At 38.1% G+C, this 27,416-nt stretch overlaps 1 protein-coding gene across 2 annotated transcripts in view; it reads left to right on the forward strand.

The window, feature by feature from the left end:
- LOC117435665 (tetratricopeptide repeat protein 39C-like) overlaps positions 1 to 27,106 on the forward strand; it is a 30,281-nt gene extending 3,175 nt beyond the window's left edge. For both annotated transcript variants that reach the window (XM_059015939.1, XM_059015947.1), the window contains exons 3-15: positions 4,913 to 4,961; positions 13,992 to 14,120; positions 15,800 to 15,914; positions 16,845 to 17,199; positions 18,187 to 18,355; positions 18,867 to 18,960; positions 20,512 to 20,619; positions 21,062 to 21,171; positions 21,421 to 21,544; positions 21,995 to 22,092; positions 23,162 to 23,266; positions 24,326 to 24,364; positions 24,917 to 27,106. In XM_059015939.1, the coding sequence (XP_058871922.1) occupies positions 4,913 to 4,961; positions 13,992 to 14,120; positions 15,800 to 15,914; positions 16,845 to 17,199; positions 18,187 to 18,355; positions 18,867 to 18,960; positions 20,512 to 20,619; positions 21,062 to 21,171; positions 21,421 to 21,544; positions 21,995 to 22,092; positions 23,162 to 23,266; positions 24,326 to 24,364; positions 24,917 to 25,006 (1,585 nt within the window). In that variant the 3' untranslated portion in view covers positions 25,007 to 27,106. The remainder of the gene's footprint in view (positions 1 to 4,912; positions 4,962 to 13,991; positions 14,121 to 15,799; positions 15,915 to 16,844; positions 17,200 to 18,186; positions 18,356 to 18,866; positions 18,961 to 20,511; positions 20,620 to 21,061; positions 21,172 to 21,420; positions 21,545 to 21,994; positions 22,093 to 23,161; positions 23,267 to 24,325; positions 24,365 to 24,916) is intronic.
- The last annotated feature ends 310 nt before the right edge of the window (positions 27,107 to 27,416 follow it).

A 27,416-nucleotide genomic window follows, 5' to 3' on the forward strand; every position in this document is an offset into this window, starting at 1 on the left:
GCTGTTCTAGTCGTATTTCATTCAAGTGGAATAATGTTTGTAGACATGTAAGCCAGAAGAGTGCCTGGGGGCCTGTACTGTACTGTTTGTCATTTTTCTGTCAAACCTGAGTCATCATACACCAGCATGCATTCTTGCGGAGCAAAGTTCCTGCCGCTCCAGCACTTGCCCCACTTACAGTACACTAGACAACCCTTGTCTGTTTCTAACACAGACCAGTTTATTAGGACCGTGCAGCATAATTCTTAGCTGTTCAAAAGCCTATTTACAGTATATCCAGACATATGGTCAGCAGATATAATTTAATTATTAAATACTACATCCTGTAAACATACAACATTATCCTACATAGACAAACTCCAAATTGATAGTGTAGAATTGCAACGTTTAGCATTTTGTCTCTCTCACAAGATGCTGCATGTAAAGCTGCTGTCCATACCAATCCTAGACTCCACTGAGGCTCAATTGAGTGCTTGACTAATCAATGAAGATGCAGGATCTCTTGGTGTGTGAAGGAGAAAAAAAAGACACATTTGTGAGTTTTATTAAAATATCAAATTTCTCTTCTGGTTGTCCAAGGTGACCCAATACCCAATTGACAAGTATTGTTTTTCAACCTTTATGTCTTCAGATAGGGATAGTATGTATTAAAATGTATGTTCACTCTAATCTGATTTTACCCAGTTTTCCAGATTGTACAGTACTGTGATTTTTGCAGTTTTGTCACACAGACACTGCATTAAATTGCCTTTTTATTTGTGCTGAATCCCTGTGGAAAGGTCTGTTTACTTTCACCGCCCGTTTGTCAGAATACCAAGATTGTGCCAGCATCCAAGAGTGTCTTGTGATAGTATAATTTGAAAAGGGTAAAATTGCAAAATAAAGTTAAAAAACCTGTGACAGTCTCTGTAAGTTGCCTTGGATAAAGGCGCCTGCTGAATAAATATAATAAAACTGTAGTTGTTTTCTCTCTCTAAAATCAGAAAGTCACATTGTGTGAAGTGGGTTTCAAGCAGATTGGCAACAAGGCCTTTTTTTGTAAGTAAAGAGCAGTCCAAGCTTTACACATATGGTTAAACTTTGAAAATATTGTGGAGCAGCTTTAAGTTACTGTACAGCTTTGGTTGGTGCTGAGGTGTACCCAAGGCTTATATTGCCTAATGCCTCTTTTCCACTGTACAACCGAGCCACATCAGGGCTGTACCGAGCCCTCACGGTGCGGTTAAGAGAGCCTGGGTTGTTTTTCCACTGCAGAGCCGAGCAGTGCTACTGACGTCACACACAACGAAAGACAGTTGTTATTAATTATTGTTATTAATCAACTCAGTTTGCCAAAAGATGCACAAACAAATGGTGTTAAAAAATGAATAGACCAACAGTACAGCTGTATCTTGTATCGCTATATTTTGTAAATATATTTAGGAATGTCTTTAAAATCCACAAATTTGACTGATTATATCGACTTACTAAAGTTTAGTTAGTTATGTTGAAGGGGAAAAAAGAAGGTTTTAAAAATATGATTTGCCAAAGATATCCTGTTTAAGGATAGTTGTTGTTTTTGATTGGGTGCTTAAAAAAAAGAAACTGCACAAACTCAGCGAGAGCCATAGCTGTACAGTGTTTTGTTTGACTATATTTTTGTAAGTTTAGAATTGTTTTTTTTTCTTTATATTAATATAAGGATGAGAAATTTGGTAGAATTTTGTGTTTTTGAATGTGTGAGTTAAGTGTACCGTACCTGCGGTTTATGTCTATTTGCTTAAAATCGTCAGAAATTCAGGCATAAACTTTGTCGTTTCTGACGCATGACTCCAGATCTTCCTGAACACTTCTATCTGCCCGCAGAGAAACTAGAGTCTGCACTTCCTCAGCTTCCCAAAGGCTGTACTTTTCTCTCATCACACTCGCTGCATGCCATGTTTGTTGTTTTTCTTTCTGGAGTGTACTGACTGATGCCACGTAATGACGAAAATCCTTAACCCCGCCCCTGGCTCGGCTTGGCTCACAGCCGGATTCAGGTGTCTTGTGAGGCCGGAGTTTCATGGTTTGGTTCTTGCTCGGCTCGACAAATGGCCAGTGGAGAACCACACATACCCGTACTGTACCAAGCCCTCATGGGTAGGATATGCCAATGGAGAAGAGGTGCAGAACTGTCCAGCAGTGCAGACAGTGGTATACAGGGCTTCTTGTCATATTCTCTCATGTTTCTCATTCCAACCTCTTCTTTGTGCTTTCGACATGTCCCTCAGTTTTGGTACTTTTTATCTTCCAAGGGGTGTCTTTGTGGTGTAGCCTGTGCCGTACATCACTATGTTTCACTTACTTTACAATATGTAAGAATTGCTCATATTATTATTATTATGATTATTATTATTATTATCATTATTATTATTCTTATTAATTCTTAGCAGACACCCTTATCCAGGGCAACTTACAATTGTTACAAGATATCACATTATTTTTACATACAATTACCCATTTATACAGTTGGGTTTTTTACTGGAGCAAACTAGGTAAAGTACCTTGCTGAAGGGTACAGCAGCAGTGTCCCCCACCTGGGATTGAACCCACAACCCTCCAGTCAAGAGTCCAGAGCCCTAACCACTACTCCACACTGCTGCAATACAATTGTGAGGAAACTTGGTACTGGTGTTCCACAGCACAAATCCTAATGGTTTTGTTGGAGTTCTTTGCGTTATTGCCTCAGTTCTTCAGTTCTTGATCAGTTGGGTCCCTGAAGAACAGGCCTATTTCTTCGGAACTACGTTTATGAAAGTAGGCCTAATACATTTTGGGGGAAGTTATTCCGCCAGTCCATCTACTTATCAATATACTGCAGTTGACATTTGAGTTTATTGAACCTAATACAGTCATGTCAAGCTCTGAACTGCCCATGCCATGTTAGATTCACATTATTGAGCAACACAGTCCTAACTACAAAACAAACATGTTTTGTTTTTTCTCTTCCCACAAGAAACAGGTAATTAAACAGTTTACATTACGTCTTATTGTAGCTGCAGAGTCTGGGACTAAAAATGATGTCCAAGTGCTGTTATGAACCCAAATTCTGTTCTGGTTTATTCTACCTGATTACACAATTTACTTTTCTTCCTTGTTGCCACTCTTATCTTGTATTTGTATACTTGCAATTTGTTTGTTACAGTGTTACAGTAGAGTATAGATATACCTTTACTGCTCCTTACAATGCCTGGTGGCACAATCTGCAGTACATGTTTTTCATCTTGTGGAGCGCATGGAGGAGTTTTATATTTCTTAGAACACTAAAGAATGCAGAGCTTGCTGATTTCTCTTCAGAACAGTCATAATTAACCCTTAATCATCGGCAAAGGGTGCAAATGCATCCCAGCATGTTTAAAATGAACATATCTCATAACTCTTTGAAGATCCCAGGATACCCTTGCAAGTGATTAAATGTTAACTGATGACCTTTATTTTGATACAAAGCAAGTCCTTGATACCCAGCAGGAGATGAAGAAAAGGTATATCGCTTCTGAAATTATTGATTTAGCCCTACAGGTTTATTTTTGTCATGAAACTGTGTGTCTGTGTGTATATTATATTAGTTTCCAGCACTGTTTTTGATGTCTACATTCTCTACAGCAGGGGTCTCCAATCCTGGTTAAGGAGAGCCCCTATCCAGCAGGTTTTATAGGTGTCTTTACATCATCAATGGCTAAAGATATGGAAAACCTGTTAATCTTGACTAATTAAGACAATAATTGGTTCAGTTAAGTAACTGAGAGATTGATTGAAACGAAAACCAGAAGCCCCACTGCTCTACAGAGTCCTGCTTATTACCTGCTACAGTAAATTATTGAAACAAAATTATATTTTTTTCTGTATTGAAGGAGTTGCAAAAAAGTATTAGGCTAAATGATATGTAGGTTACATTAACTCACATACATTCTATCCTACACATTTAACGCAACACTTATGAAACTTGCAGTATTTTCATTTTCATACCGTTTTCTGTTTTTTTTCTGGTGTTGTTTGAATCATATACCACAGCAACATTTCTGAAATGGCTTTCAAGTAAAAGGATCTGAAAGTTGCCTGTGACAGGACTGTACACGCTTTCAGTTTTAGGTTTGTCAAAGACAGCACGTCCTTAACAAGAACATTAATGCTTGTCACATGGGAGGCCTGATTTTAAAGTTCTCTGGAAATTGCTTACACGTTTCCTTGTCTTTTCCTGTTTTTGTTCATTTGTGTCGGGTCATTGAACAGTCTATTTTCTTTGGAGATATTTTTGTATTTAGATTTTTTCACTTGCTGCACAGAAATGTAGTCAAGCATAATGTACTGTAGCCTTACAGTAAAAGGCATGGTCTGGTTATATAATTATATTTATACAGTAGTCGTATGAAAGAAAAAAAAAATAGTTGGTCATATGTACATGTAAGCTTTCTGGAAATCTATCAAGCCAGTCTTGATAATCAGAGAAAAACATTACTCGCAGTACCTTTTTTTCTAAATCTGCAAATTTGTTCGTATTTAAATAATAAAAAATGAATTATTTTAGCCTGAGTAACAAGGAGACTATAAACTCCAATGCTGTGGCAGGGAAATGTAAATCATGTGATCTTCCAAAAATATTTAACATTTTTCAAAGCAGTGTGCACTTGGCTTTTTAAATGTCACCATGTTACTAATTGCATTGAAGATTTCAACACATGCAGTGCTGTGGCTGGATATCTCCCCATAAGAAGTTCAGTTCTTACCTAATCATCTGACATTAACATCCTGGCCCTTACCAGTAAGCAGGACAGGCCTCGGGGGGGGGGGGGGGGGGGGGTAGACTGACGTTGGTCTAGTCTGCCTTCATGCTTTAAGCAGGTAGCTTACTATGAATCCACTAATATGCTCTCTTTTTCTTATCTGCTTCTTACAGAAATCATAGCCCGTTAATGAGCTTTGGAGCCAGTTTTGTCAGTTTTTTGGTAAGTGTAAAAAATATGTTAATCGTTTGCCTTATTTGTTTTAAGCTTGAGGTTCAGTACAGAATATTCTAAGTTGGTTTATATGCTCCGCTCTGAATGCTGTAGGGCATCATAAAATATGTATTAGATCAGAAAGTTTTCACTGTTTAAAAAATAAATAAATAAAAATTATATATATATATATATATATATATATATATATATATATATATATATATATATATATATATATAAACACACACACACACACACACACAGTGCCTTGAAAACTTGAAAAATTCTTCACACCCTTGAACATTTTTCACATTCTACTGCCTAAAAAATACAATTTAAAATGCATTAAAGTAGGAGTTTGTTTCACTGATGTACACAACATCATCTACACTTTCAACGTGAAAGAACAATTATAGAAATATTCAAAAAGTAATTAAAAATAAAAAACCAAAAAGTCTTGATTGCATAAGTCTATCCACTCTTTGTCATAGCAAAGCAAAGTGAGCTCATGTAGAACACATTGCCTTAACAAGGCACATAATAACTTAAATAGAGCCCACCTGTGTCCAATCACAGTAGTTCAACTGATTTGAATACTCCTGGATGAAGAATCAAGCTGTTTCTGTTGTATGAAGTGAATTTGAAGCAAATGGCAAAACATGCCGAACCAGGAGCTGCCAAAAGAACTCTGGGATAAAGTTATTGAAAGGTACAGATTGGGGGAAGGCTATAAGAAACTTTCAATGTCTTTGAATATCCCTTGGGGCACTGTCAGGTCCATCATTGTAAAGTGGAAACAGTTTGGAACCACCAAGACACTGCCTCGATCAGGCTGTCCCTCCAAATTCAGTGGCTGCATTCTTTAGTGTTCTAAGAACTAAAAAGGCTGTGTGGTCCAGTGGTTAAAGAAATGGGCTTGTAGCCAGGAGGTACCCGGTTCAAATCCCACCTCAGCCACTGACTCATTGTGTGACCCTGAGCAAGTCACTTAACCTCCTTGTGCTCTGTCTTTTGGGTGAGACGTAATTGTAAGTGACTCTGCAGCTGATGCATAGTTCACACACCCTAGTCTCTGTAAGTCGCCTTGGATAAAGGCATCTGCTAAATAAACAAATAAAAACAAATATTTCTGTAATTGTTCTTTGAAAGTGTAGATGATGTTGTGTAGATCAGTGAAACAAACTCCTACTTTAATGCATTTTGAATTGTGTTTTTTAGGCAGTAGAATGTGAAAAATGTTCAAGGGTGTGAAGACTTTTCAGGGCACTTTGTATGTGTGTGTGTGTATATATATATATATATATATATATATATATATATTATATATATGCCTATGTACAGTATTTATAAATTAAAATCTGTTACACTAATGTAGAAATTCACAGTAGTACTGTATGTCTATAATAGTAAAGCATTGTGGTAACCATAGAAAAGTATGGTAAGTACATTGGTAAAAGCATTGTTAATTGCACAATTATTGTGAAAAATGACTATGCTCAAATTTTATAAGAGTTGTTGATGACCAACAAAAGCAACGCATACTGTGAGGAATTTGGCCATGAGTTTTTACTTCAGTATACTTGATCAGAAAACTGGAATACATTAAGAATTGCCCCCAAAAGGTCAAGTACTGTATATCTGTGGCAAAGTGGTGAGTGATTACAGGTGCGTGCAGTGCAGAGTGGATACAGAAACAGACAGACAATGGTTTCCAGGTGCAAGGGTGTAAATAATAAATGATGGAGTGATACAGCGGCGTGTATCACTCTGTATTTGTAATCCCCGGGTTTGACCCACAACCAAAAGTCCAGTTTACTACACCCACACGAAACACAAAACACAAACACAGATAACAGTGAGTGAAATTAGTGCTCGTGGTGCAAATACAGTCCTCCGTGAACAAAGGGAAGTGCTGGTGTCCGGGTTTGAGGCTGGCTGAATAGCAATGACTCTGGATCGTGTTTAGTAGTCTAAAATAACAAACAGACAGTTACAACAGAAAATAACACAGACAGGACAAAACTCATGGTTTTTCAGCACAATACACACAGGCTCCTTGTAGGTTGTATCTAACCATTTACCAAGGAACAGATTACTTTGCTACGCCCCTATTTTATACCCTCCCTCATGACTTCTTGGTTAACGAGCGCATCCGCTTCTCCACTACGTGGATGCCACACCGTTTCCCGTCGTGGTCATTGAGTTCCGGTACCGTAGCGCCGTCCCTTTTCTAGCCGGCTGACTTCCACTTACCCACGGGAATAAATTGTCATGCCTTTTAGTCCAGGGTACTCTGTTCCCTTTACCTAGTGCCTTCACAGATTGGGAGGGAGATCTAACACCAAGTGTCATTCGATCTCTGTCACAATATCTAAATAAAGATACATTAATGCTCTGACCTCTAAGGCAACTTAAAGGTTATAAATAAGTTTGCTTTATCTGGATAAATCATTTTGGTCTATTTCAATAGTGGCATATCTGTTAATAAGGCTTAATAGCAAAACACATAAGTAGTTTTTCCTTAAAATTTGGTTCACTTTTGACAGACTGATGTGGCAGATAAACATTTTTTTAAAGTATGTATTTGCACTATTTTTGAATATTAATGCATTAATACAACAATTTATTAAGAGAGGTGAATTTACAATTAATACCTACATATTTTAAAAAATATATAATTATGTAATGCTTTACAACATTTTTTTAAACCTGTTTTGACATGCAGGCCCTAAAGTGTGTTGTTAGGTGTATTCTCTTTATACACTCCTGAATGATACTGAAAGGTATATTATTATTATTTATTTATTAGCAGACGCCCTTATCCAGGATGACTTACAATTGTTACAAGATATCACATTATATATTATTTCACATTATACAGATATCACATAATTTTTGTAATTTTTTTTTTTACATACAATTACCCATTTATACCGTTGGGTTTTTACTGGAGCAATCTAGGTAAAGTACCTTGCTCAAGGGTACAGCTGCAGTGTCCCCTACCTGGGATTGAACCCACGACCCTCCGGTCAAGAGTCCAGAGCCCAAACCACTACTCTACACTGCTGCCCCATCCAATGATATACTTGTCAAGAGTCCAGACACAGATGTGGCAATAATACTACTGTCTCATCTTGATCACATGACATGTCATCTGTTATTCCAGACGGGCAAAACACACAAGTCGTACTCTGGATATCAACAAGATCTCTTCCCATATTGGCATTGATATGTGTAGAGCATTGATAGGCCTGCATGCGTTTACTGGCTGCGACTCCACAAGTGCTTTCCATGGGAAAGGCAAGAAGCATCCATTCGATATGGTTTGTAAAAGTGATCAGTACAAAAATCTATTTGCCCAGCTTGTGATGGACTTCAATCTGCCTCAGGAGGTAGCTTATGGATTGCAGGCATTTGTGACTGAACTGTATGGCTATCCATGCAAGAGTGTTAATGAAGCAAGATACAAGCTTTTTTGTCTTCATCCTGCTAATGAAAAGGCTCTGCGTCCCACATCAGATTCTCTGCTGCTCCATTCAAAAAGGGCCAGTTGCCAGGCGTGCATTCATTGGCGCGCTGTAGAGAAAGTTATCAATGCCCCAAGTCCGAATGGATCTGGTTGGACAATGCAAGACAATGACTTGGTCATCCAGTGGATGACGTGTGACCCTGCACCTGAGCATGGTCTCCATCATGTGCATTGTGGGTGTAAAAAGACACAGTGTGTGAAGGACAATTGCTTCTGCTACAAAAACGAAGTTGCTTGTACGGAACTCTGCTTTGGCTGTGGTAATGATGCCGAACCCTTGGTTGATGCCTTGTTTGAGGATTCTGAGGAAATTAAGTTGTGCGCATGAGGTGTTATCTTGTGGCCACGAGATAAGTAACTCGTGCCCATGACTTACTATCTCGTGCCCATGACTTACTATCTCGTGCCCATGACTTACTATCTCGTGCCCATGACTTACTATCTCGTGGCCACAAGATAACACCTCATGCGCATAACGTAATTTCCTCAGAATCCTCAAATAAGGCATCAACCAAGGGTTCGGCATTAATTTCTCGTGGCCACGACTTAATTCCCCATGTCCCCTCCCGGGCTCCGTAGTTATCATTTTGAAAAAATTATTATTTAAAAAAAAAAAAAAAAAAACTAACAGAACTATCATGCTGCTTGTTTAATGTAAAGCATTGTGAGTTAACTTGTTTGAACTTTCTTGCTCTCGAGTGATGTAATAAACTGACCTCTGGTGACCTTGTTGTATGTTCTATTGAATTTTTCATGTCACTCTATAGCCCTGAATGTGACAAAGCAAATGAGTGGTCATTTGTTGATATATGACATATTACCTCAACGATATTGTGTTTTTTATATCTCCTAACCATAAATTTCAGCTAGAAATTTACCATATAAACCAATGACCAAGGGCTAACAATTGGTGCAAAAAACAACTTGCTCCTCGACCTTTCAGGTATCTGGCTATTTTTAAGATTCTTTTGTTGACCTTCAAGGCTGTCCCTGGAACTCGCCCAAAACATTTATCAGGCTTGCTGCATCCCTACATGTCAGCTGCGCTCGTCAAGGGGAAGAACTGCATACCCAGGAGGAGATCAGCACAGAGGCGGTGCGTTTCTATAAGGAACTTTACAATAAAGAACAGTGCAATCTAAAGGACACTGAGCAGCTGCTCCAGGGGTTACCCAGCCTCAGTGATGAAGAGCAGGCTCAGCTGGACGCACTGCTGACCTACCAGGAGCTGACCACTGCTGTCAAGTAGCTCTCCAGCGGAAAGGCTCCAGGGATCGATGGACTGCCAGCAGAATTTTATAATACTTTCTGGGACATAATAGGGGAGGATTTGCTCCAGGTTCTGAGAGAGAGCCTCAGCCACAAGGAACTGCCTCTCAGCTGCCGCAGGGCAGTGATTACACTGTTGCCAAAGAAGGGAGACCTTTGTCAGCTAAAGAATTGGAGACCTGTGTCACTTTTATGCTCCGATTTAAAGATTTTATCTAAAACAATCGCAAACAGATTAAAAAAAGTAATTGGAACTATTGTACATATGGACCAAACATATTGTATACCGGGTCGCTCCATTTTTGATAACCTGTTTTTTATTAGAGATTTTTTGTCTGTAAATGATATTTGTGATTTTAATGTAGGAATGGTCTCCCTGGATCAAGAGAAGGCTTTCGATAGAGTCGACCACACCTACCTCTTTAAAACCCTGGAGGCTTTTGGATTCGGCCCTGTTTTTATCTCTTATATTCAGCTTTTATATTCCAACATTTTTAGTATTTTAAAGATTAACAATGGGCTGAGTCAACCTTTCCCAGTGTGCAGGGGTATAAGACAAGGCTGTGCCCTGTCTGGTATGCTGTATTCGTTGGTTATAGAGCCCCTGATGCACCAGCTGAGGGGCAGGTTGGCTGGATGGACAGTGCCCTCCTTGCCCTCCACACCCTCCCCTGCCACAGTGAAGGTGTCTGCCTACGCAGATGATGTGACTGTGTTTGTGAGTGGGGATGCTGATGTTCAAGCACTGAAGCAAACTTTAAATGAGTTCCAGAAAGCATCGTCTGTCAGAGTAAACTGGGCAAAATGCAACACTTTCCTGTCTGGCAGCTGGGATGAGGGCACCCCTCCTGTCCTGCCTGAAGGGCTGGAATGGAACAGAACAGGCATTAAAGTGCTGGGGGTGTACCTCGGAACACAGAATTATATGAGAAAGAACTGGGAGGGTCTGTTGGACAGGGTGAGGGGGCGGCTGCAGAGGTGGAAGGGACTGCTGGCCCAACTGTCCTTCAAGGGTCGGGTGCTGGTCATTAATAATCTGGTGGTCTCTAGCATGTGGCACAGGCTAATGTGCCTGGACCCACCCCGAGGCCTGGTGGAGGAGATCCAGAAAGTGCTGCTGGAGTTCTTTTGGAATGGGAGACACAGTTTGAGGCCGGCAGTTCTGTACCTCCCCAGTGATGAAGGGGGGCAGGGGCTGGTCAGCATTGCCAGCAGGGTGGCAGCCTTCAGGCTGCAGGTGGTACAGAGACTCCTGTACACTGAGGAGGAGGCTCATTGGAAGAGGCTGGCTTGTTTCCTCCTAAATAGAGTCGGGGGGCTGGGGTTAGGTAAACACCTGTTTTTAATTGAGAACACCAGTTTTTGTAAAGCAGGACTTCCTAGTTTTTACCAGAATATTTTAAGTGCCTGGCAGCTGGTGAGGGTGGAAAGGGATGAAGAGTCCCTGACCGGGCAGGCCCTGTTTGATGAGCCCCTATTTTTTAATCCACTTTTTAAGTTAAGTTCCTCCAGTCGATGACGCTTTGTGCCAGGTTTTAAAAGTAGGTATAACCAGGATGATCCATCTGTTCAATCTTGAGCTCTCCTGCTGGTTAACTGTCTCCCAGCTAGCTGCACAACTGGGCTGGCACTCCGAGAGGCTCGCAGAGAGACTGATGGTTGAACTGAGGGGCTGCCTCTCCCCACGGCTCAGGGAGGTCCTGAGGGAGGAGCTATCCAGAGGCACAGAGCAGAGACAGTGTTCCTTATTCCCTGGGGTGATTGTGTCACCAGCAGTAGGAGAGGGAGGAGAGGGGGGTGGAGAGAATGGAGGGACATTGCTCACTTTGCACAGTGTAGAGGAAATTGTTTTTCATGCAATGAATAGTAAAATTATATATAAATTGTGTGTTAAAGCCATGGAGTACAATAGGCTAAGGGGTCTGGTAGATTCCAAGTGGAGAGTTCACTTATCTGTAGAGGAGGGGCGCAGGCCGGTGTGGAGGGTGCTGTACAAGCCGCCCCTCACTAAGAGAGTTGGGGACCTGCAGTGGAGGATTCTCCACGGCATTGTGTCCACGGGCAGGTTTCTCCACAGAGTGTGCTTTCTGCTCAGCAGAGGAAACCATTTATCATGCTTATAGTGATTGCGAGAGGCTGCGGCCACTTTTTAATTTACTGCAGGGAATCCTGAACGTTCTAGGGGTTGTTTTTAGTAAGGAGCTTTTTATTTTTGGGGTTATGTACAGTTTTAAAATGAAAAACAAGTGTGTTCTAATTAATTTTTTATTTGGACAGGCAAAATTGGCTATTTTAAAGACAAGGAAAAACCAGCTCTCTGGTTCTGGACTGACCAGTGTGGTGGGTCAGTTTAGGGTGCTTGTGGTCAGCCAGATCAGAGTAGAGTTTGAGTATTTTAAACTGGTCAGTAATCTGGAGAGCTTCCAGGAGAGGTGGTGTGTGGGAGACGCCTTGTGTGCTGTGAGTGAGGAGGGGGAGCTCCAGTTTTTGTTCTAGTTTTTAATTTTTTTATTTTTTATTTTTGTTTTACAGTGTTTTTATTATTTTTGGTTTAATCTGTTTTTTAACAGAAAGAAAACACTGTTTTTTTTCAATTGATTTTTTATGATCCTTTTTTTATTTAAAATCTATTTTTAAGGAGAACATGATGTATTTTAAGATTTTTAATATTGATAAGTCTTATTTTTGTTGTGTTTTACCTTTATTGATTTTTAATGGATTTTAATTGGAATGTTTAATAAAGGATCTTAAAAGTCAAAGTCTCTCTCTCTCTCTCTCTCTCTCTCTCTCTCTCTCTATAATATATAGACACACACACACACACACAAAGTTACCAATGTCGTTGTATGAACATTATCTGCAGAGCAAAATTAAACAAACGCCTGCTTCATTTATTAATAGAGCCTAATGCTGGATAAAGATAACAAGTTGGTCAGTATCAGCAAGGCATACTTAGAATAGATATTCTAGGTACGTATGCAGTAGTTGTTTGTTACCAGTATGAATGGCATAAGCAAACAGTTTTCAAAAAAGCTTGTCTCAGCTAAAATTACCTATGGGAAGTGTAAACAAATGAGACTTCACAGAACTGGAAAAATGTAACATGAACGACATATGTGCGACGCTGCCTGTAAAATCTTCTTTTCTGAAACGATGAGTCAGAAACCTATGATTTAATTTTGAATACTTGATTTACCAGAACGGTACATTAAGTATTTGAATATTACATTTTCTTTTGTAATTGAATTGGTGTATACTTTATGAAGCTTTATTTTTGATCAGTCATGGTGACTGGTTTGGTCAGTTGTTTATTCACAAACTCGGAATTGATTCTAACTTCAGTGACAACCATTTGGGCTACTGTGTTATCTAATGTATGTCAGGCATTCATCTGATTAATCCACGTTAAACAACAGATTTTTTTTGTTGCTTTCTTTCTCCTAGTTATCTTGAAATTGCTGGTTTCAGATGTAACGTGGATGTCGATTTTTTCAAAGCTTGGAAGGCGCATTGAACAGCATGCGATTTTCCTTGTGTTTAGCTGCTCTAATTATCCTTATTCAATTTTGCAATTAACTCAATTTGCTGTGAAGAGGCATTCCTTATGTAACCACAAAGGTTGTGGTCAAGTAATGGAGAAAGCATTTCAGTAAACAGTGTGAAACAAATTCTACTAAACATAATGCAGTAATAAGCAAGCCCAGCTGAATGTGACAACTGTATGTGGGATACTTAAAATATTTTTTTTTTGTGTGTGTTTTGTAAGCTTTTACTTCCTAGCCTTCTCAGTTTCCTAATAATTTATATGTCAATCATTATAGTAAACATGTGTTTAGTAACTTTGAAATTGTGTTTTTAATCTACTTAATTTTGTATTATGCATGTACAAATCTGTACCTTTTATGTGTTCTGGGCTCTAGGTTCATGAATCTTCTAGTTCCAGATTACTAGAAGGAGGCAGGTTGTCCAGTGATAAAGAACCCCTGTATGTTTCACTAAAGGCACCACCTGAAAATGATTAGAGAAACAATTGTACATCTTTGCTTGAGAGAAACCCATGATTAAATGTGTGTTTAAAAAGTGTATGCTTGTCTTTTTAAGTGGTACAATAAGACAGGACATGAATGGTGCCTTTCTGAAAACTACAAATACATTTTTTTAGGAAGAAAAAAAGCTGATTTGCCTAATTTTAGAATCTGAAGTTTGATGGTAGGTTGTGCTTTTTCTTTTCTTTACAGAATGCCATGATGACTTTCGAAGAAGAGAAGATGCACATGGCCTGTGAGGATCTGAAGACAACAGAAAAGCTGTGTGAGAGCGACGAAGCTGGAGTCATCGAAATAATCAAGAACAAGATTAAAAGGAATGTGAGTGCAGAGACAGTGAGACACAGTTCTAAAGTTACTGTACAATTTAAAACACAAGAATTAACTAATTAATATACTTTGATCATTGCCGGACAGCTATTTGTATTGCTCCCAATATATCTGTTGATCCTCATATCTCAGAGCCCATTTGAGGTAGTGACTTCATATTTTTAGGGTTATATGAACCCTTTAGTTAATGTGATGGCCATTACATTGATCTCTGACATATGGCTGTCATATTCAGGTCATGTAACTTTTGAAGTTCTGTATTCTTTGATTGTCATACTTAAGTTCCATTAGCAGTTTTCCTCAATAAAAATTAACCATTTTCACTGCCGCATTGCTTTAACCTCTGGCCATATCAATGATACAGATCAGATACTTTGACATATTTTTCCGAGTATGAGTACACAAGTAATTTTGTTATTACAGTCGGCACCACTTAATCGGGACACTGATAATCAGATAATTCTGTTTAAATGGGACAGAACTCTAGGAGATGGTTCCCAATGTTATTTATGTAGTTTTCAGAGCAAGACAGGTTTGTGTAGCACAGTGCAGTGATTAAGTGATTAGGTGATTACGCAGTGACTTGTGTAAATTGCGTAAACCATATTGAACTCCTGAAGGAGCTGGAGTCTCCTGTGGTTTCTCAGGCTGCTGTGGCAAAGAAATGTGGCATGTCAACATCGCAGGTGTCTCGCCTTGTGATAAGATGGGATTTAATTATTTTTCATTTCATTTCGAAATTAAAAACAGCGATTTAATTTTGTTTAGAAATAAAAACAGTAAATTTCTACATACATCCACTTTGACCGACACTTGTATCTGTTTAGCACATATTCCTATCTTTTATAAAACTTTCTTAAACTAACTTAACAATACACATTAACATTATTACAGTTGTTATAATGCTTATCTGATGGTCCTAGCTGAAATATTAAACAGAAAAAAGGGTTTTGAACATTGTTCCTGGCAGAACGGAACCTGTTGCAGCTCCGCGATTATAACCCCCATCATACTCGCTGCAAACCAACCCAGAAGAAGAGCTGTGCCCCCGAGCAGTGCTCTTCATAGTACACTGAATCTGTAACTGTACAGAAGTCAGGTACGCAGCTGCTGTCTACATTGCTTTCCTAATGCCCGACTACAATCTCATCATACTTGGCTGATCTCACCATACTTTACTACTATACACAAGCACCCCCTCCATCACAATAACCCCCAAAACAACTTAGTAAATACATAATAATACATACATCTTGCAGATGTTCAGTCTGGTCTAAGTGCTTTCCACTTCAACTGTGTACATGAATTGCCACCCCATCACAGACATCCCATATCATTTCATAATAAATAATAAATCTTGTGCAACAACAATTCAAATGACACATTAAGAATGATAAAAAGCATTCTTAAATAAACCTTAAAACAATGTATGGTGACTTTCTGAGTGAAAATCAGGACCAGAAATGCAGTTTAACGACACGTCAGATTTTAGCACCACCAAATACTTGGTGACATCATCGGAGTAAAATCCAAGTACGAGTATTCGTGCAAGTGTTGGTGTCTGAGTAATAGATTCTCTGCACACCCCTACCCCTTAGATTGTGCAACCGGGGTGCTTTGTTTTTGTTCACCAAAAACTCCCATTTCTAGTTTTGTCTCTGCTCTTACAGGTTGACTCTCAGAAGCCTCCCCCCTCAGTGATAGATCGACTCCAGAGACAAATCATTGTAGCAGACTGTCAGGTCTATCTGGCCGTGCTCTCCTTTGTCAAACAGGAAGTCTCAGGTTTGTTACTAATATTTTTTCAGGAAATAATTTCCAGTAGCTCTTTAAGGCAATCTTCTTTCAACAAGATGTGATGCAAAGGCAAAAAGTCAGTTTTCCCCTCTATTGGTCAGAGTGAATGTAAAACCTTAGGTATAATTTTGCACCCTTTTCAGGACTTTGCATTAGAACCAGATGTATGTAACTGTATTTCCATCCTGTGGCAGGATGGCGTTGTGGTGACATCCCCAGATCAGGAAGCTGACAGACATACTGCTAGTTGATGTGGTGCGCGTATTTCTTCAAAAATAAATAAAAAATATATGCAAAAAACCACTGCTCACAGAGCAAAATAAAAAGGTTAAACAAAAATAAGTCTCAAACACAACAAATACACCTCCACCCAAAACAAGTATTGTGATGGGCATTCTAGCACGAGTAGCAGTTGTTTACTTTTTAAAATGTCTTTCTCCTTCTCTCTCTCACGTTCCTCCTCTTTTAACACCCACCCCGTTCAGCCAAAGCTGCTGGATTTTATACATGTGGCCATCTCCAGATTAGCAACAAGTTAATCAATCTGGAAATGGCCACATTCTACATGAGAGTTTTTAAGCTGCATGGTCGAGAGCCAATTTGTCAATAATCATTCGCTGTCGACCACGCATTCTCACAAGATGTCTGGCAGAGACGAGCTGCTAACATCACCCCTGCCAGACCACATTTAAACTAAACAATAATACATTCACCCAATACATTTATCAACATGGCTTTGCCCTGCCCCACTGATTACACGCAGGCTGTTTTGCCCTGCCACATATTTACATGCAGGGCTCTTCTGCCCTGCCTCACCTACATATCCTGGTGACAAGGATATAGTGAATAGTCCAGTTCCTATGATTTTTTTTTAAACTGACATAGTCAATGGCATAAACCAAGTTTTTCCCCCCCTAGCTTACATCAAAGGGGGCTGGATCCTTCGAAGGGCCTGGAAGATCTACAATAAATGCTACAGTGACATCGGTGTGCTACAGGAATCGTGTCAGAAGAAGACATCTCAGGAATCGCTGACCTCAGACAGGGCGAACGACAACTCGGTCACCAACGGGGGTGTATCGGCTGAGTCCCTCAGCAGACTGAAAGGCTCTGTGAGCTTTGGATATGGTCTGTTCCACCTTTGTATATCTATGGTGCCGCCTCACCTGCTGAAAATCATCAACCTGCTTGGCTTTCCCGGGGACCGGCTACAGGGGTTGTCTTGCCTCATTTATGCAAGTGAAAGTAAGGACATGAAGGCACCTCTAGCTACGTGAGTAGGTGTATTGCATTGCTCTGGGGAAGAAGGTTAACTGACGTATATTGTATTTCTTACTGTAAACTGAGGCACCTGTTTTGGCCAACTAGTAGTTATTCACTGTGGGAATGCATTTCCCCTGGGGTAGGGACATAGTGGAGAAGCCTGTACTTATAGTAAGCTTACATTAAAGATAATTGCCTATTGTAATAAAACTAGGTAAGGTCCTTCTTTAGTCCTTCTTTCTTTAGGGATTGAGTGTCCGAATCTGGGGATAAATTGAGTTGTCTGTGCGTTTGTATGTTAGATACATTTTTACATGTAAATACTGTGGCAGCACGTCATGTTGGTCTACCTTTTCATGATATTGAAAGCTTTTTTAAATTTACAGATGTGGGGATATCTGTTACTGAGAGGTAGATTACAATTTTGTACCACACTGGTGATCCAGATACTTTTCACGTTTCAAACTATTCCATAACAAACAGGTTGGGAAGATAAAGTTGTTCCATATTTAGCTTTGACCCACGAATTAACACTTCACATGTTTTGGTGAAATACCAAATATATGAACAGCAGGTTACCTTATTTAGTAAAAATGTGTGCATGTTTATTTTCTATTTTTTCAGGAAAAAAGTATTTGAAATCTTCTATAATATAATTTGGACTGAAATCAGGTGAAGATGCTTAAGATAAATTAAAGGCAATATAATAAACAATTACTGAGACGTGGACACGTTTTTCACTGTACTGTAATAATAAGGAAATTCAAGTTCTGTTACTGGGGTTGTACAATAAAAAAATAACTGTTTCACTGTCACATTGTTTTAACCACTAGACATATCAATTCCACTATTCCCCTTGTATTGCTATGTTTATCTTCACAAAAAAAAAAAAAAGTTTTCTTTCTATCAGAAAATTGGTCTTGAGCAGAAGTTTAAAGACTCAAGCTTAAAAAGAGCCCAGTCTCTGAGTGCCACTCTGTCCACTTTGTCTTATCAGGTTAGCGTTACTCTGGTATCACACAGTGGTTCGACCGTTTTTCGCCCTGGATGGGACTGACACTCAGGCAGGATTGGCAGAAGCAAAGGAGATCCTCCAGAAGAAAGAAACTGTGTATCCAAACTCCTCGCTCTTCATGTTCTTCAAAGGAAGGGTCCAAAGATTAGAGGTATGGATTGCTTATGGTTTGACAACGTCTCATGTTATTGCTACGGATGTCCTGTTTCTTCAGCAAATCAGGGGCTGTGCTGTATACAGTAGCATTTTAAATGGCTCACTTGCTATTCCAAGAGCCCTTGATAATACCCACTATAATGCCCCTTGATGAAGTCACTATGAAGCTTTCCCACTATTGTCTCACCGTTTATATAGGTCTGGTGGAACACTTAAATTGTCTTACATTGCAGACTAGGGGATTTTACATTCTCAAATGTTTGACCTGTCGCTATATAAAGTTTTTTAGATAAATATTCCATTGATAAAATCTACACTGTAAATTGCAGTCATGTGCAGCATGTATTAAGACTTCCAGTACAAGTACACACTTTTGCTTGTAAAGTGTACAACAAAATAGGTATGAACCTGAGGAGGTCCTAATATCTGCTGTAAATCTACAGTGGTTTATCATTATTTTTTTTCAGTACAAGATGATTCCTTCTGATTTTTTTTTTTTTTTCTAGTGCCAGATTAACAGTGCCTTGACTTCTTTTCATGATGCATTGGAACTAGCAACGGATCAAAGAGAAATTCAACACGTGTGTCTCTATGAAATAGGTAAGGGCTTGTTTTTATTCGAAAAAGTGTATTCTTGTACACATATGGTATAGCTTTTAAAGTAATAGCCTTTTGATGTTAGATTTTTTGTTTGGAAGATACTGGCTCAGAGACAACATTTGCAGTTCTGAATTCTTAGGTAACCTGTGGCCCTATCTGTTTCTTTGCAACATTTCAATATCTTGTACATACTCTGTCAGTAAAGGTTATTTTTATTATATCAAAGACCCACAGTGCGGCTGAAAGAATAGCATTTTTTCTGTACTGCAATAAAAAGAGCCTTACCATTTAAGAGGTATTTATACAACATGTGTGAGAATCCACATTCCTAGATAAACCACGTTATTTGTGTTTATGACACGTCATAGCAAAAACTAACAACTAAGAAATATAACATGTTATGCCCACTTTATCTGGATCTAATGTTACTGTATTCAGATTAAGAAGTACTGTAGATATTAAAAAAAAAAAAAAACACTACACGAAAAGTGAAATGTTTACAGAAATGTTTACATTCCCGTTAAACATTTTAAGCCCGATCAAGACTCGCACAACACAAACAGGAACCATCAAAATAAAATAGGGGAGTAAATGAGTCAATTTGAGAATGACACCAAACCAATGAACGAGAAACCGCAAATAGTACAGCTCCAAAGAAGCAAATGTAATAATCCCAGTGAGGCAGAGCAACTAGACTAAGAAATGAGTCTTTTATACATAATTTGAGCCTGTGTGAGCAAATCTATCACTTCGCACAGGACATGTTGCCTCCTTCCTGTTTTGCTAACTATTACTAAAAGCACACAGTTGTCTGGGGGTGGGAATTACTTCCTGTGAGGATCGTTTCCATCAATCAGACCTATACAGCTTGCTGATTTGCTGTATTTGTCTGATTGGGGCGGGACTGTGCGAAGCAGAAATAAGTATTACATTAATAGAAACTTAACCCCAAGGTTAAACGAGAAAGAGTGCTGGTCAGTGTATAATTCTATATAACGACGGAATTGCACTATTTTGATACATATTGTTTACCATATAACATTTCAAGCAATATGATTTTAATACATGTTATGATGCTCTCTGGATAGAATTGCCACCGCAGTTAAACAATTGAACACATTTATTGAAGCCACTCACGCAATTCCCACTTGTTGATTTAACATTAATTCATTTGTGGTTTAGTGGCGAGGTGAAAAACCTGACCTGGCTTAAAGTGTTTGTAAATTCTGGAGCCAGTTGGCAACCCTGCTATGGAAGGACACAACAGTCCAAATTTAAACTGAAGAAATCAATCAATCAATAAATAAATAAATAAATAACCTTAAAAGCAACTCGATAGAAGTGTTACATAAGTCTAATATGCCTAGCCCAGCTGCAAATATCAGATTTATTTTTACTCAATAGCCTGACTTCTTCAAAGAGGGCAAAGCTAACTCGTAAAATAAATTTGATATTTTCAATTGGGCCATGGCGTATCCTTTATTTATGTTCTGGACCTCACTTATGTTGCTCTGCAGTGCTAGGTGCTGATATTTTATGTTTTCTTTTTAGGTTGGTGCAGCATGATTGAGATGAACTTCAAAGATGCATACGAGTCCTTTGAACGGCTTAAAAATGAGTCAAGATGGTCTCAGTGCTATTATGCTTATCTGACAGCAGGTTTGTCTATTGCACAAGCAAATAAGAAGTAGTCCTTTCTTAAGTTTTATGAAGAGGTTTTGTTTCAGAAGTGAATTTAGAATGTATTTTGGCTTATAATCGGGCTGTTCTTAACTTGGGGCGTCTGTATTGGGTAATCGGAACCCATAGTAAGTACATTAGTAAGGTATGCACTGTTAAAGGCAAAGCACAGACAGTGGGCCCTATATACAAAGCTTTACCTCATGAGTTATTTATATATTTAGATTGTGATACAGATTATGGATTACCTAATACTCATGAAACTGTTCCATACATTTGATACTTTTTATTGTTTTAGATGCTACAGAAATGCTATTTTTAATATTTGTTTTATATGCACATTTTTTGTAATATCATAATTATTATTATTACTATTGCTCTTGATACACCAGCAATATATAAATGTGTTTGTTCTTTTCAGTGTGCCAGGGAGCTTCAGGTGATGTGGAGGGTGCAAAGAGTGTTTTTAAAGAGGTTCAGAAGCTCTTTAAAAGAAAGAACAATCAAATTGAACAGTTCTCACTGAAAAGGGTAGGAAATTACACTTTTATATAGAAAATGATCTGTTACCAGGGTTCTTGTAAGCCAATTTATGATAGAAATTCAGTTTATCCCCTTTTTTATCAACAGATTTATTTTTCATTTATATTGTGCATGTTATGTTTATTGCTGCTGTTTTTAAATGTACAACCTCTTGTAATCCATTAAATTCACAGAACCTGCACTATTGTTATATCTAGTTCAAAGAATTTGGCTAACTATTGTTTGCTGTGTCTGCAGGCAGAGAGGCTGAGAAAACAGTCTCCCTCCAAGGAGCTCTGCATTCTGGCAGCCATTGAGGTGCTTTACCTGTGGAAGGCACTTCCAAACTGTTCATCCTCCAAACTGCAGAATATGAGCCAAGGTGAAATAAACATTATGCCAAGATTACTTTTAACACATGTGCTACCAAGATGTATCTTCCTTAAGTTTGTTAATGAATGTCTTAATATGACTGATACAGTCAGTACAAGAATCCAGTAAGTCAAACTTGTAATCTTGAGAATTTCTAGCACAAACCACTTGGAGTTTGAACCACTTTGAATTTGGGTCTTGCGCTTTACCTTTTTATTATTTAAAATGTATTTATTTATTTACTTATTATTTATTTACTTTTTATTTTTACTAAATATGTAATAAAAACCTTGAACATACATTCAATGGAAAAACACCAATACTGGAAAACTATACAAATACTGTATTACTCTTGTGATCACTCCCTGTTATGCGGAGAACATATCCACAGCAAATCTCTGTCCCATAGATATTAGTGTAAATAAATGCCTACTTACATTCTTACTGTATTTTTGTCTAGCTTTGCAAGTGGTGGATGACACATTACATGTCGGTTTAAAACACTTGCTCCTTGGTGCCATCCACAAATGTCTTGGTAACTCAAAAGATGCCATTCAGGTGAGATTTTTGGATTGTATCTCTGGCCCTAGGAATACTCTATGAATTCTAGGGATGTTCCTTACAAAATATTTTGGAATATTGTGGGGGTTTTTTAGGCAAATGGCTGGAAAACAGTCCTAGTCTAGCTACCATGCACATATGTGTTTTAAACCTACCACAATTAAACCTGAGTATGAAAGGATCGCGTCACAGCCAAGGCTGGTAAATGCCAGGAAGCTGACACAGACAGAAGCAGCAGTTTAGCGGTGCTGGTGCACACTTTTATTTAACATAAAATAAAGAAACCAATACACATTTATCCCCAACACAGCACACAGGTTACTCACCCAAACTCCCTCTCCCAAACCAAGGATTTCTGGCTCCTTATATACAGCTGTGGCTGGAGCTTATTAATGATCAGTTACTCAATGTTCACTCCCGCCGCATTCTTATGTGGGGTTGGCAGGGAGAGATTAACTCCTTCCCTGCCAACTCAACACAACCCATGTGCAGGGCCTCTGCCCTGTCATACTGAGATTTCAATTTCCCATCAAGATCAACACATAGCTAGAGAGAGGTTGTTTTTTGTAGGTTGCACATTGTTTCAGTCTGAGATGTCTGTGAGAAGTCCCACAGCTACTTGCATCACTGTCTCTCCCAGCAGGAGTCACTTCATTAGAAGGCACAGGAAATGTCTCTGACTGTTTTAAAAGAGATACTTAACTCAGTGATCTTTACAGCTGTTGGAGCTGCTCTGCTAATTTTCAAAGGAATGTATTATAGAACCTTTTGTGACACATTATAGAGCCATGTGTGTCACCAGAACATAATTATCCCTTTCACACAAATACATATTAAAGGAGTGAACAAACACTGACAACTGACACAAGTTTGTGAAATGGTCTATCCCTCACATGACTAATTGTTCTGCAAACAGTATCCCTACCTACCAGCATATAAAAGCTGCATCTCCCTGGTGATAAAAAAAACTTTACAGACCAGTCAGATCTTTCAGATATTGAAGAGAACATCATATTGAGGTAATCGACCATTTGTGTAAAGCAATTTTTTTTTTTTTTTCCTGTAGGCTTTTCAGTTGGCTGCAAGCAATGAACTGGGCCGACAGAACAATTCCTATGTACAGCCTTACTCTTGTTATGAACTTGGTTGTATACTACTAGATAACCCTGAGGTAAGAAAGCATTACTGCAATGCCACGATAAAATACGAATGCATTAAATGTCTATTTAAAATGGATGATTCAACTTGCTTTCATTTTTCAAGTTAAAATGCAAGCGCTATTATGAAAATGAAAGCTTCCAAATGAGAATGTATTCTCTAGTGGAAAGTACTTGGAGCCATTAAAACCCACTAACAGTAATACTTCATTTGAAATGTCATTTGAAGGGGAATAAGAACACCCATCATGCTGGTAAGAGTTTGGAAGATCTGTCCATTTCTTGGTTCAATTTATATTAAACAGAGTACTTGACGCAGAGCTAAGACTTAAAAAAAGATAAAAGATTTTAAGTACAAATGTACAGTAATACCAATTTGACTTTGAAAAGCACAACAGCCTAATTATTTTTTTTTTAAAAAAGCATCTAGCCTTTCAGATTCCTACAGATAAGCCCTTCACATATGTATATTATACATTATTCCTGGATGGTAAATGCAGACCTGATAATAGATTATATTCATTTGGATCTAGGCCTGGCTAAGTGCTTCTTGTTTTGCCATAATTGAACATTTGTTACACAAATTGACCAGATTCAAATTGACTTTACTGTATCTATGGATGAGGTGTGACTTTATATATTTGTTGTGTATTTGTGTTTATGAACAGCAACATTTATCCTATTAATCATTTAGTACAATGTGAAAGATTTTTTTTCGGATGGGTTGAAAAAGTAAGATGTTAATTTATTGTCCTTGAACGTCCCTAGAAAAATTCAGAACCCAGCTGAACTACTAAGTATCCACATCCATCTAAACAAATGAGAATATTGATGGAAATGTGTTATTTAGTCATTTTAATTGAAGATGCTCTCAGTAATGCTATTTCACCCACGAGTCTGCATCCCTGTATTGACATGTACAATGTTTTGATTAATACTCTAGAGACGTGTAGCTTACAATAACACATTAACTGTATATAATCTTGTCAGTGATCTTGTTTTTTTAATAGATCATTTTCTATGTTTTATTTTGTTTATTTATAAACTAATGAAATTATTCATTTATTTTGCAGACTATGGGGAAAGGTAGAGCATTGCTTCTTCAGGCCAAGGTAATGGTTAGTCAAAGCCAGGAAAGCATTGTGTGCAGAGAATAAATAACTTTCTGTTTTTATGTATGAAGTCATGGACCCATATTTTGTAAAACTACTGAATATATATATCAACTTTTTTGAAAAAATCTAAATGTTATAAACTTTATTAGACAACAAATTCATGTATTATTTGATATTTAAACATGTATTTCTAATCCAGCAAACATACCAAAAATGGTCCTACAATATAGTGGTATTGAGTGGTAAAAATGCTCCAACCATGTTTTGCTTCAGTCAGTATCATGTGTATCTGTATGAGAATAGTATGTTTTGGAACAGTTTATTGAACAGAACTTAATGGTCTTATAAGGAATGTTTTGCTAGAACAATGATGAAAAAAAGACTGTCAATGTCAAGAATTACATTATATTAAGTTCCTCTGTCTGAGGGGAAAAAAAATAGTGTCTGTAAATGTTCTAATTTGTCCTTAAGTTTACAGTCCTCCTTTACTGGTGTTTAATAGGGATAAATGTAACCTTATGCAACTGTCTGTGCTTCTTTGCTCTGCAGGAAGAATTTGCTGGATATGATTTTGAAAACAGACTGCATGTTCGCATCCATGCAGCACTAGCCTCCTTGAAGGAGGTTGTTCCACAATGACCCCCAAGCAAAAACACACTCAGATTCTGCACTTTGTGTTGTGCACGGCACGCAGCGGATATGGGAAGCCTGGCTTTATTTCTGAAAGCCATCAGTACAAATGTGTTTTAGAAAAGAATAAATACTGGGTGTTGGTGTGAATTCTAGTTTGAATAGTAACAGTGTCATAGTAACATGTTGTTTTTAGCTTTTGAATACATCCTGCAGTAAAGAAGAGCTCAAAGTTGTAGTTCCACATTACAATATCAATTGACCTTGTTTACTTAGTTTTAGTTGGTTTGTTATTCTGTTTACCGGTCTGTACTTTATTAATTTGTGGTAATGCATTTCTGTCAATGAAAAGCACTTAGCTTATCTGGTTTTTAAAGTGTTCATCTGCTTAAAGGTGGGGAGACTTCTTTAGGTTCTTATGTCTTTGAGGCCAAATTCTATATATATACATACACACACACAACCCCTGAGAAGTTTGTATATTATTATTTATTTATTAGCAGACGCCTTTATCCAGGGCGACTTACAATTGTTACAAGAAATCACATTATTTTTTACATAGAATTACCCATTTATACAGTTGGGTTTTTTTTTTACTGGAACAATCTAGGTAAAGTACCTTGCTCAAGGGTACAACAGCGGTGTCCTCCACCTGGGATTGAACCCACAACCCTCCGGTCAAGAGTCCAAAGCCCTAACCACTACTCCACACTGCACTAGTAATTTTTTAATTTTTTATAACTTCGAACTACACATTGTTAAGCTAAGTAAATTTATTTGATTGAAACATGCAAAAGTAAGTAAATATACAGGGTGATTAGAAAGTATGTTTGCCACATCAATGCATTTGTGTTTCTCTGTAGCATTTTTTATTATTATTATTCTTTTCTGTTTTGCTATCTTCCAGTTCATTTAATTGTTAATCATCCATATCGGCATGTCTATTTCAAATATGTGACAAGGCTCCAACTGTCCGTATTCACCCAATATACGGACAGCTGGAACCTTGTTCGACCAATCACATTGCTTGTTTCAAGTTCCATTGCCAGCCCTGGATTTTGTATATATTCGTTGCATATCCGACTGCGGTGGGACCTGGTGGGACCTGAGTAAGGGCGGATATGAATCCTGTTTTAAATCAGGTTCAACAGCAATGCAAGTTTCCCCACAATGTGCTTCATTGCTGTGGTGAGTGGTTTAGTCTCCATACCTATCCAACACTAAGATTTAGTAAGTGACTGCCTGCCTATGACCACTGTACCCCTTTTCCACCTGCACATCCAAGCCATGAGAGCCCCAGGTGTCAGTCAGCACACTCAAGGGAGCCGAACAACATGGCATTCAGCGAGTCAGAAGAGAGAAAAGAACAGCCTAGAAGTACAAGCTCTAGTTTCTCTGTGGGAAGATAGAAGTACTTTGAGATGTGTGCATTTAGGCGCTTTATAAAATAAAGATTATTATTATATTATTATATAAGTGAGGCAGCTGGAATCATCGGTCAGAAATTAGAAAGTTTATGCCAGAATTTCTGCTGATTTGAAACAAAAGGGCATAAATTGCAGCCCCAAACAATGCTGTGAAAAGGTGAAAATACAGCGCTTCTTAATGCTGCCTCATTGACATGCGGCTCGACCATTGTGTGTGACGTCAGTTGCCTGGCTGGGGCTCTGCAGTGGAAAGACAACCAGCTGGCTTGGTGCAGCGCCGGCGTGGCTTGTTGTACAGTGGAAAACAGGTACTGGTGCCAAGACCTTGTTGGAATTGAATTGACAACCTGTTAGCAAATGCTTTATACTGTATCCTTTTATCAATATAACATTTGGTTATTTTGTGTGTTTCTCATATCAGGCTAAGAACTTTCTAATAACTTTTAATAAGTTGTACTAATTTGTTTAACATCAGGATCTAGATTGTGGAAAACATAGAATGACCTTGTAGGTCACAAAAAAGGAAAAAAAAATATTACTTTGCCCTGTGCCACTGCATTCTTGAAACTACAATTAAATATACTGAGAACAGCCTGTTAAATGTATGCATTTTTAAAATATTTAAATACCTCAGTTTATATACTTCAGTGCAGATATAAATTAAATACAAAAAATATATAAACTTGAATGTTCACTATATGTGTATGCAGGAGAAATTCTGCATATTCTGTTTCTTCAAGGTTTTTGCATAACCGCAAGGTATGTGTTTGGATTTATAAATGCATGACAGTAACAAGTTTTGATCTGTTAGTTTTTACCTTGTTTCAGCCTAAATATATTTGCAATATAACCTAACATATATGTAGAGAATTATTATTATTATTATTATTATTATTATTATTATTATTATTATTATTATTATTATTATTATGTATTTAATTAATTTTATTTTAATTAGCTGGAAAGAATTGGTCCTCATTTGTTACATGGCA

The sequence above is a fragment of the Acipenser ruthenus genome, chromosome 3, assembly GCF_902713425.1.
Source record: "Acipenser ruthenus chromosome 3, fAciRut3.2 maternal haplotype, whole genome shotgun sequence".
NCBI lineage: Eukaryota > Metazoa > Chordata > Actinopteri > Acipenseriformes > Acipenseridae > Acipenser > Acipenser ruthenus.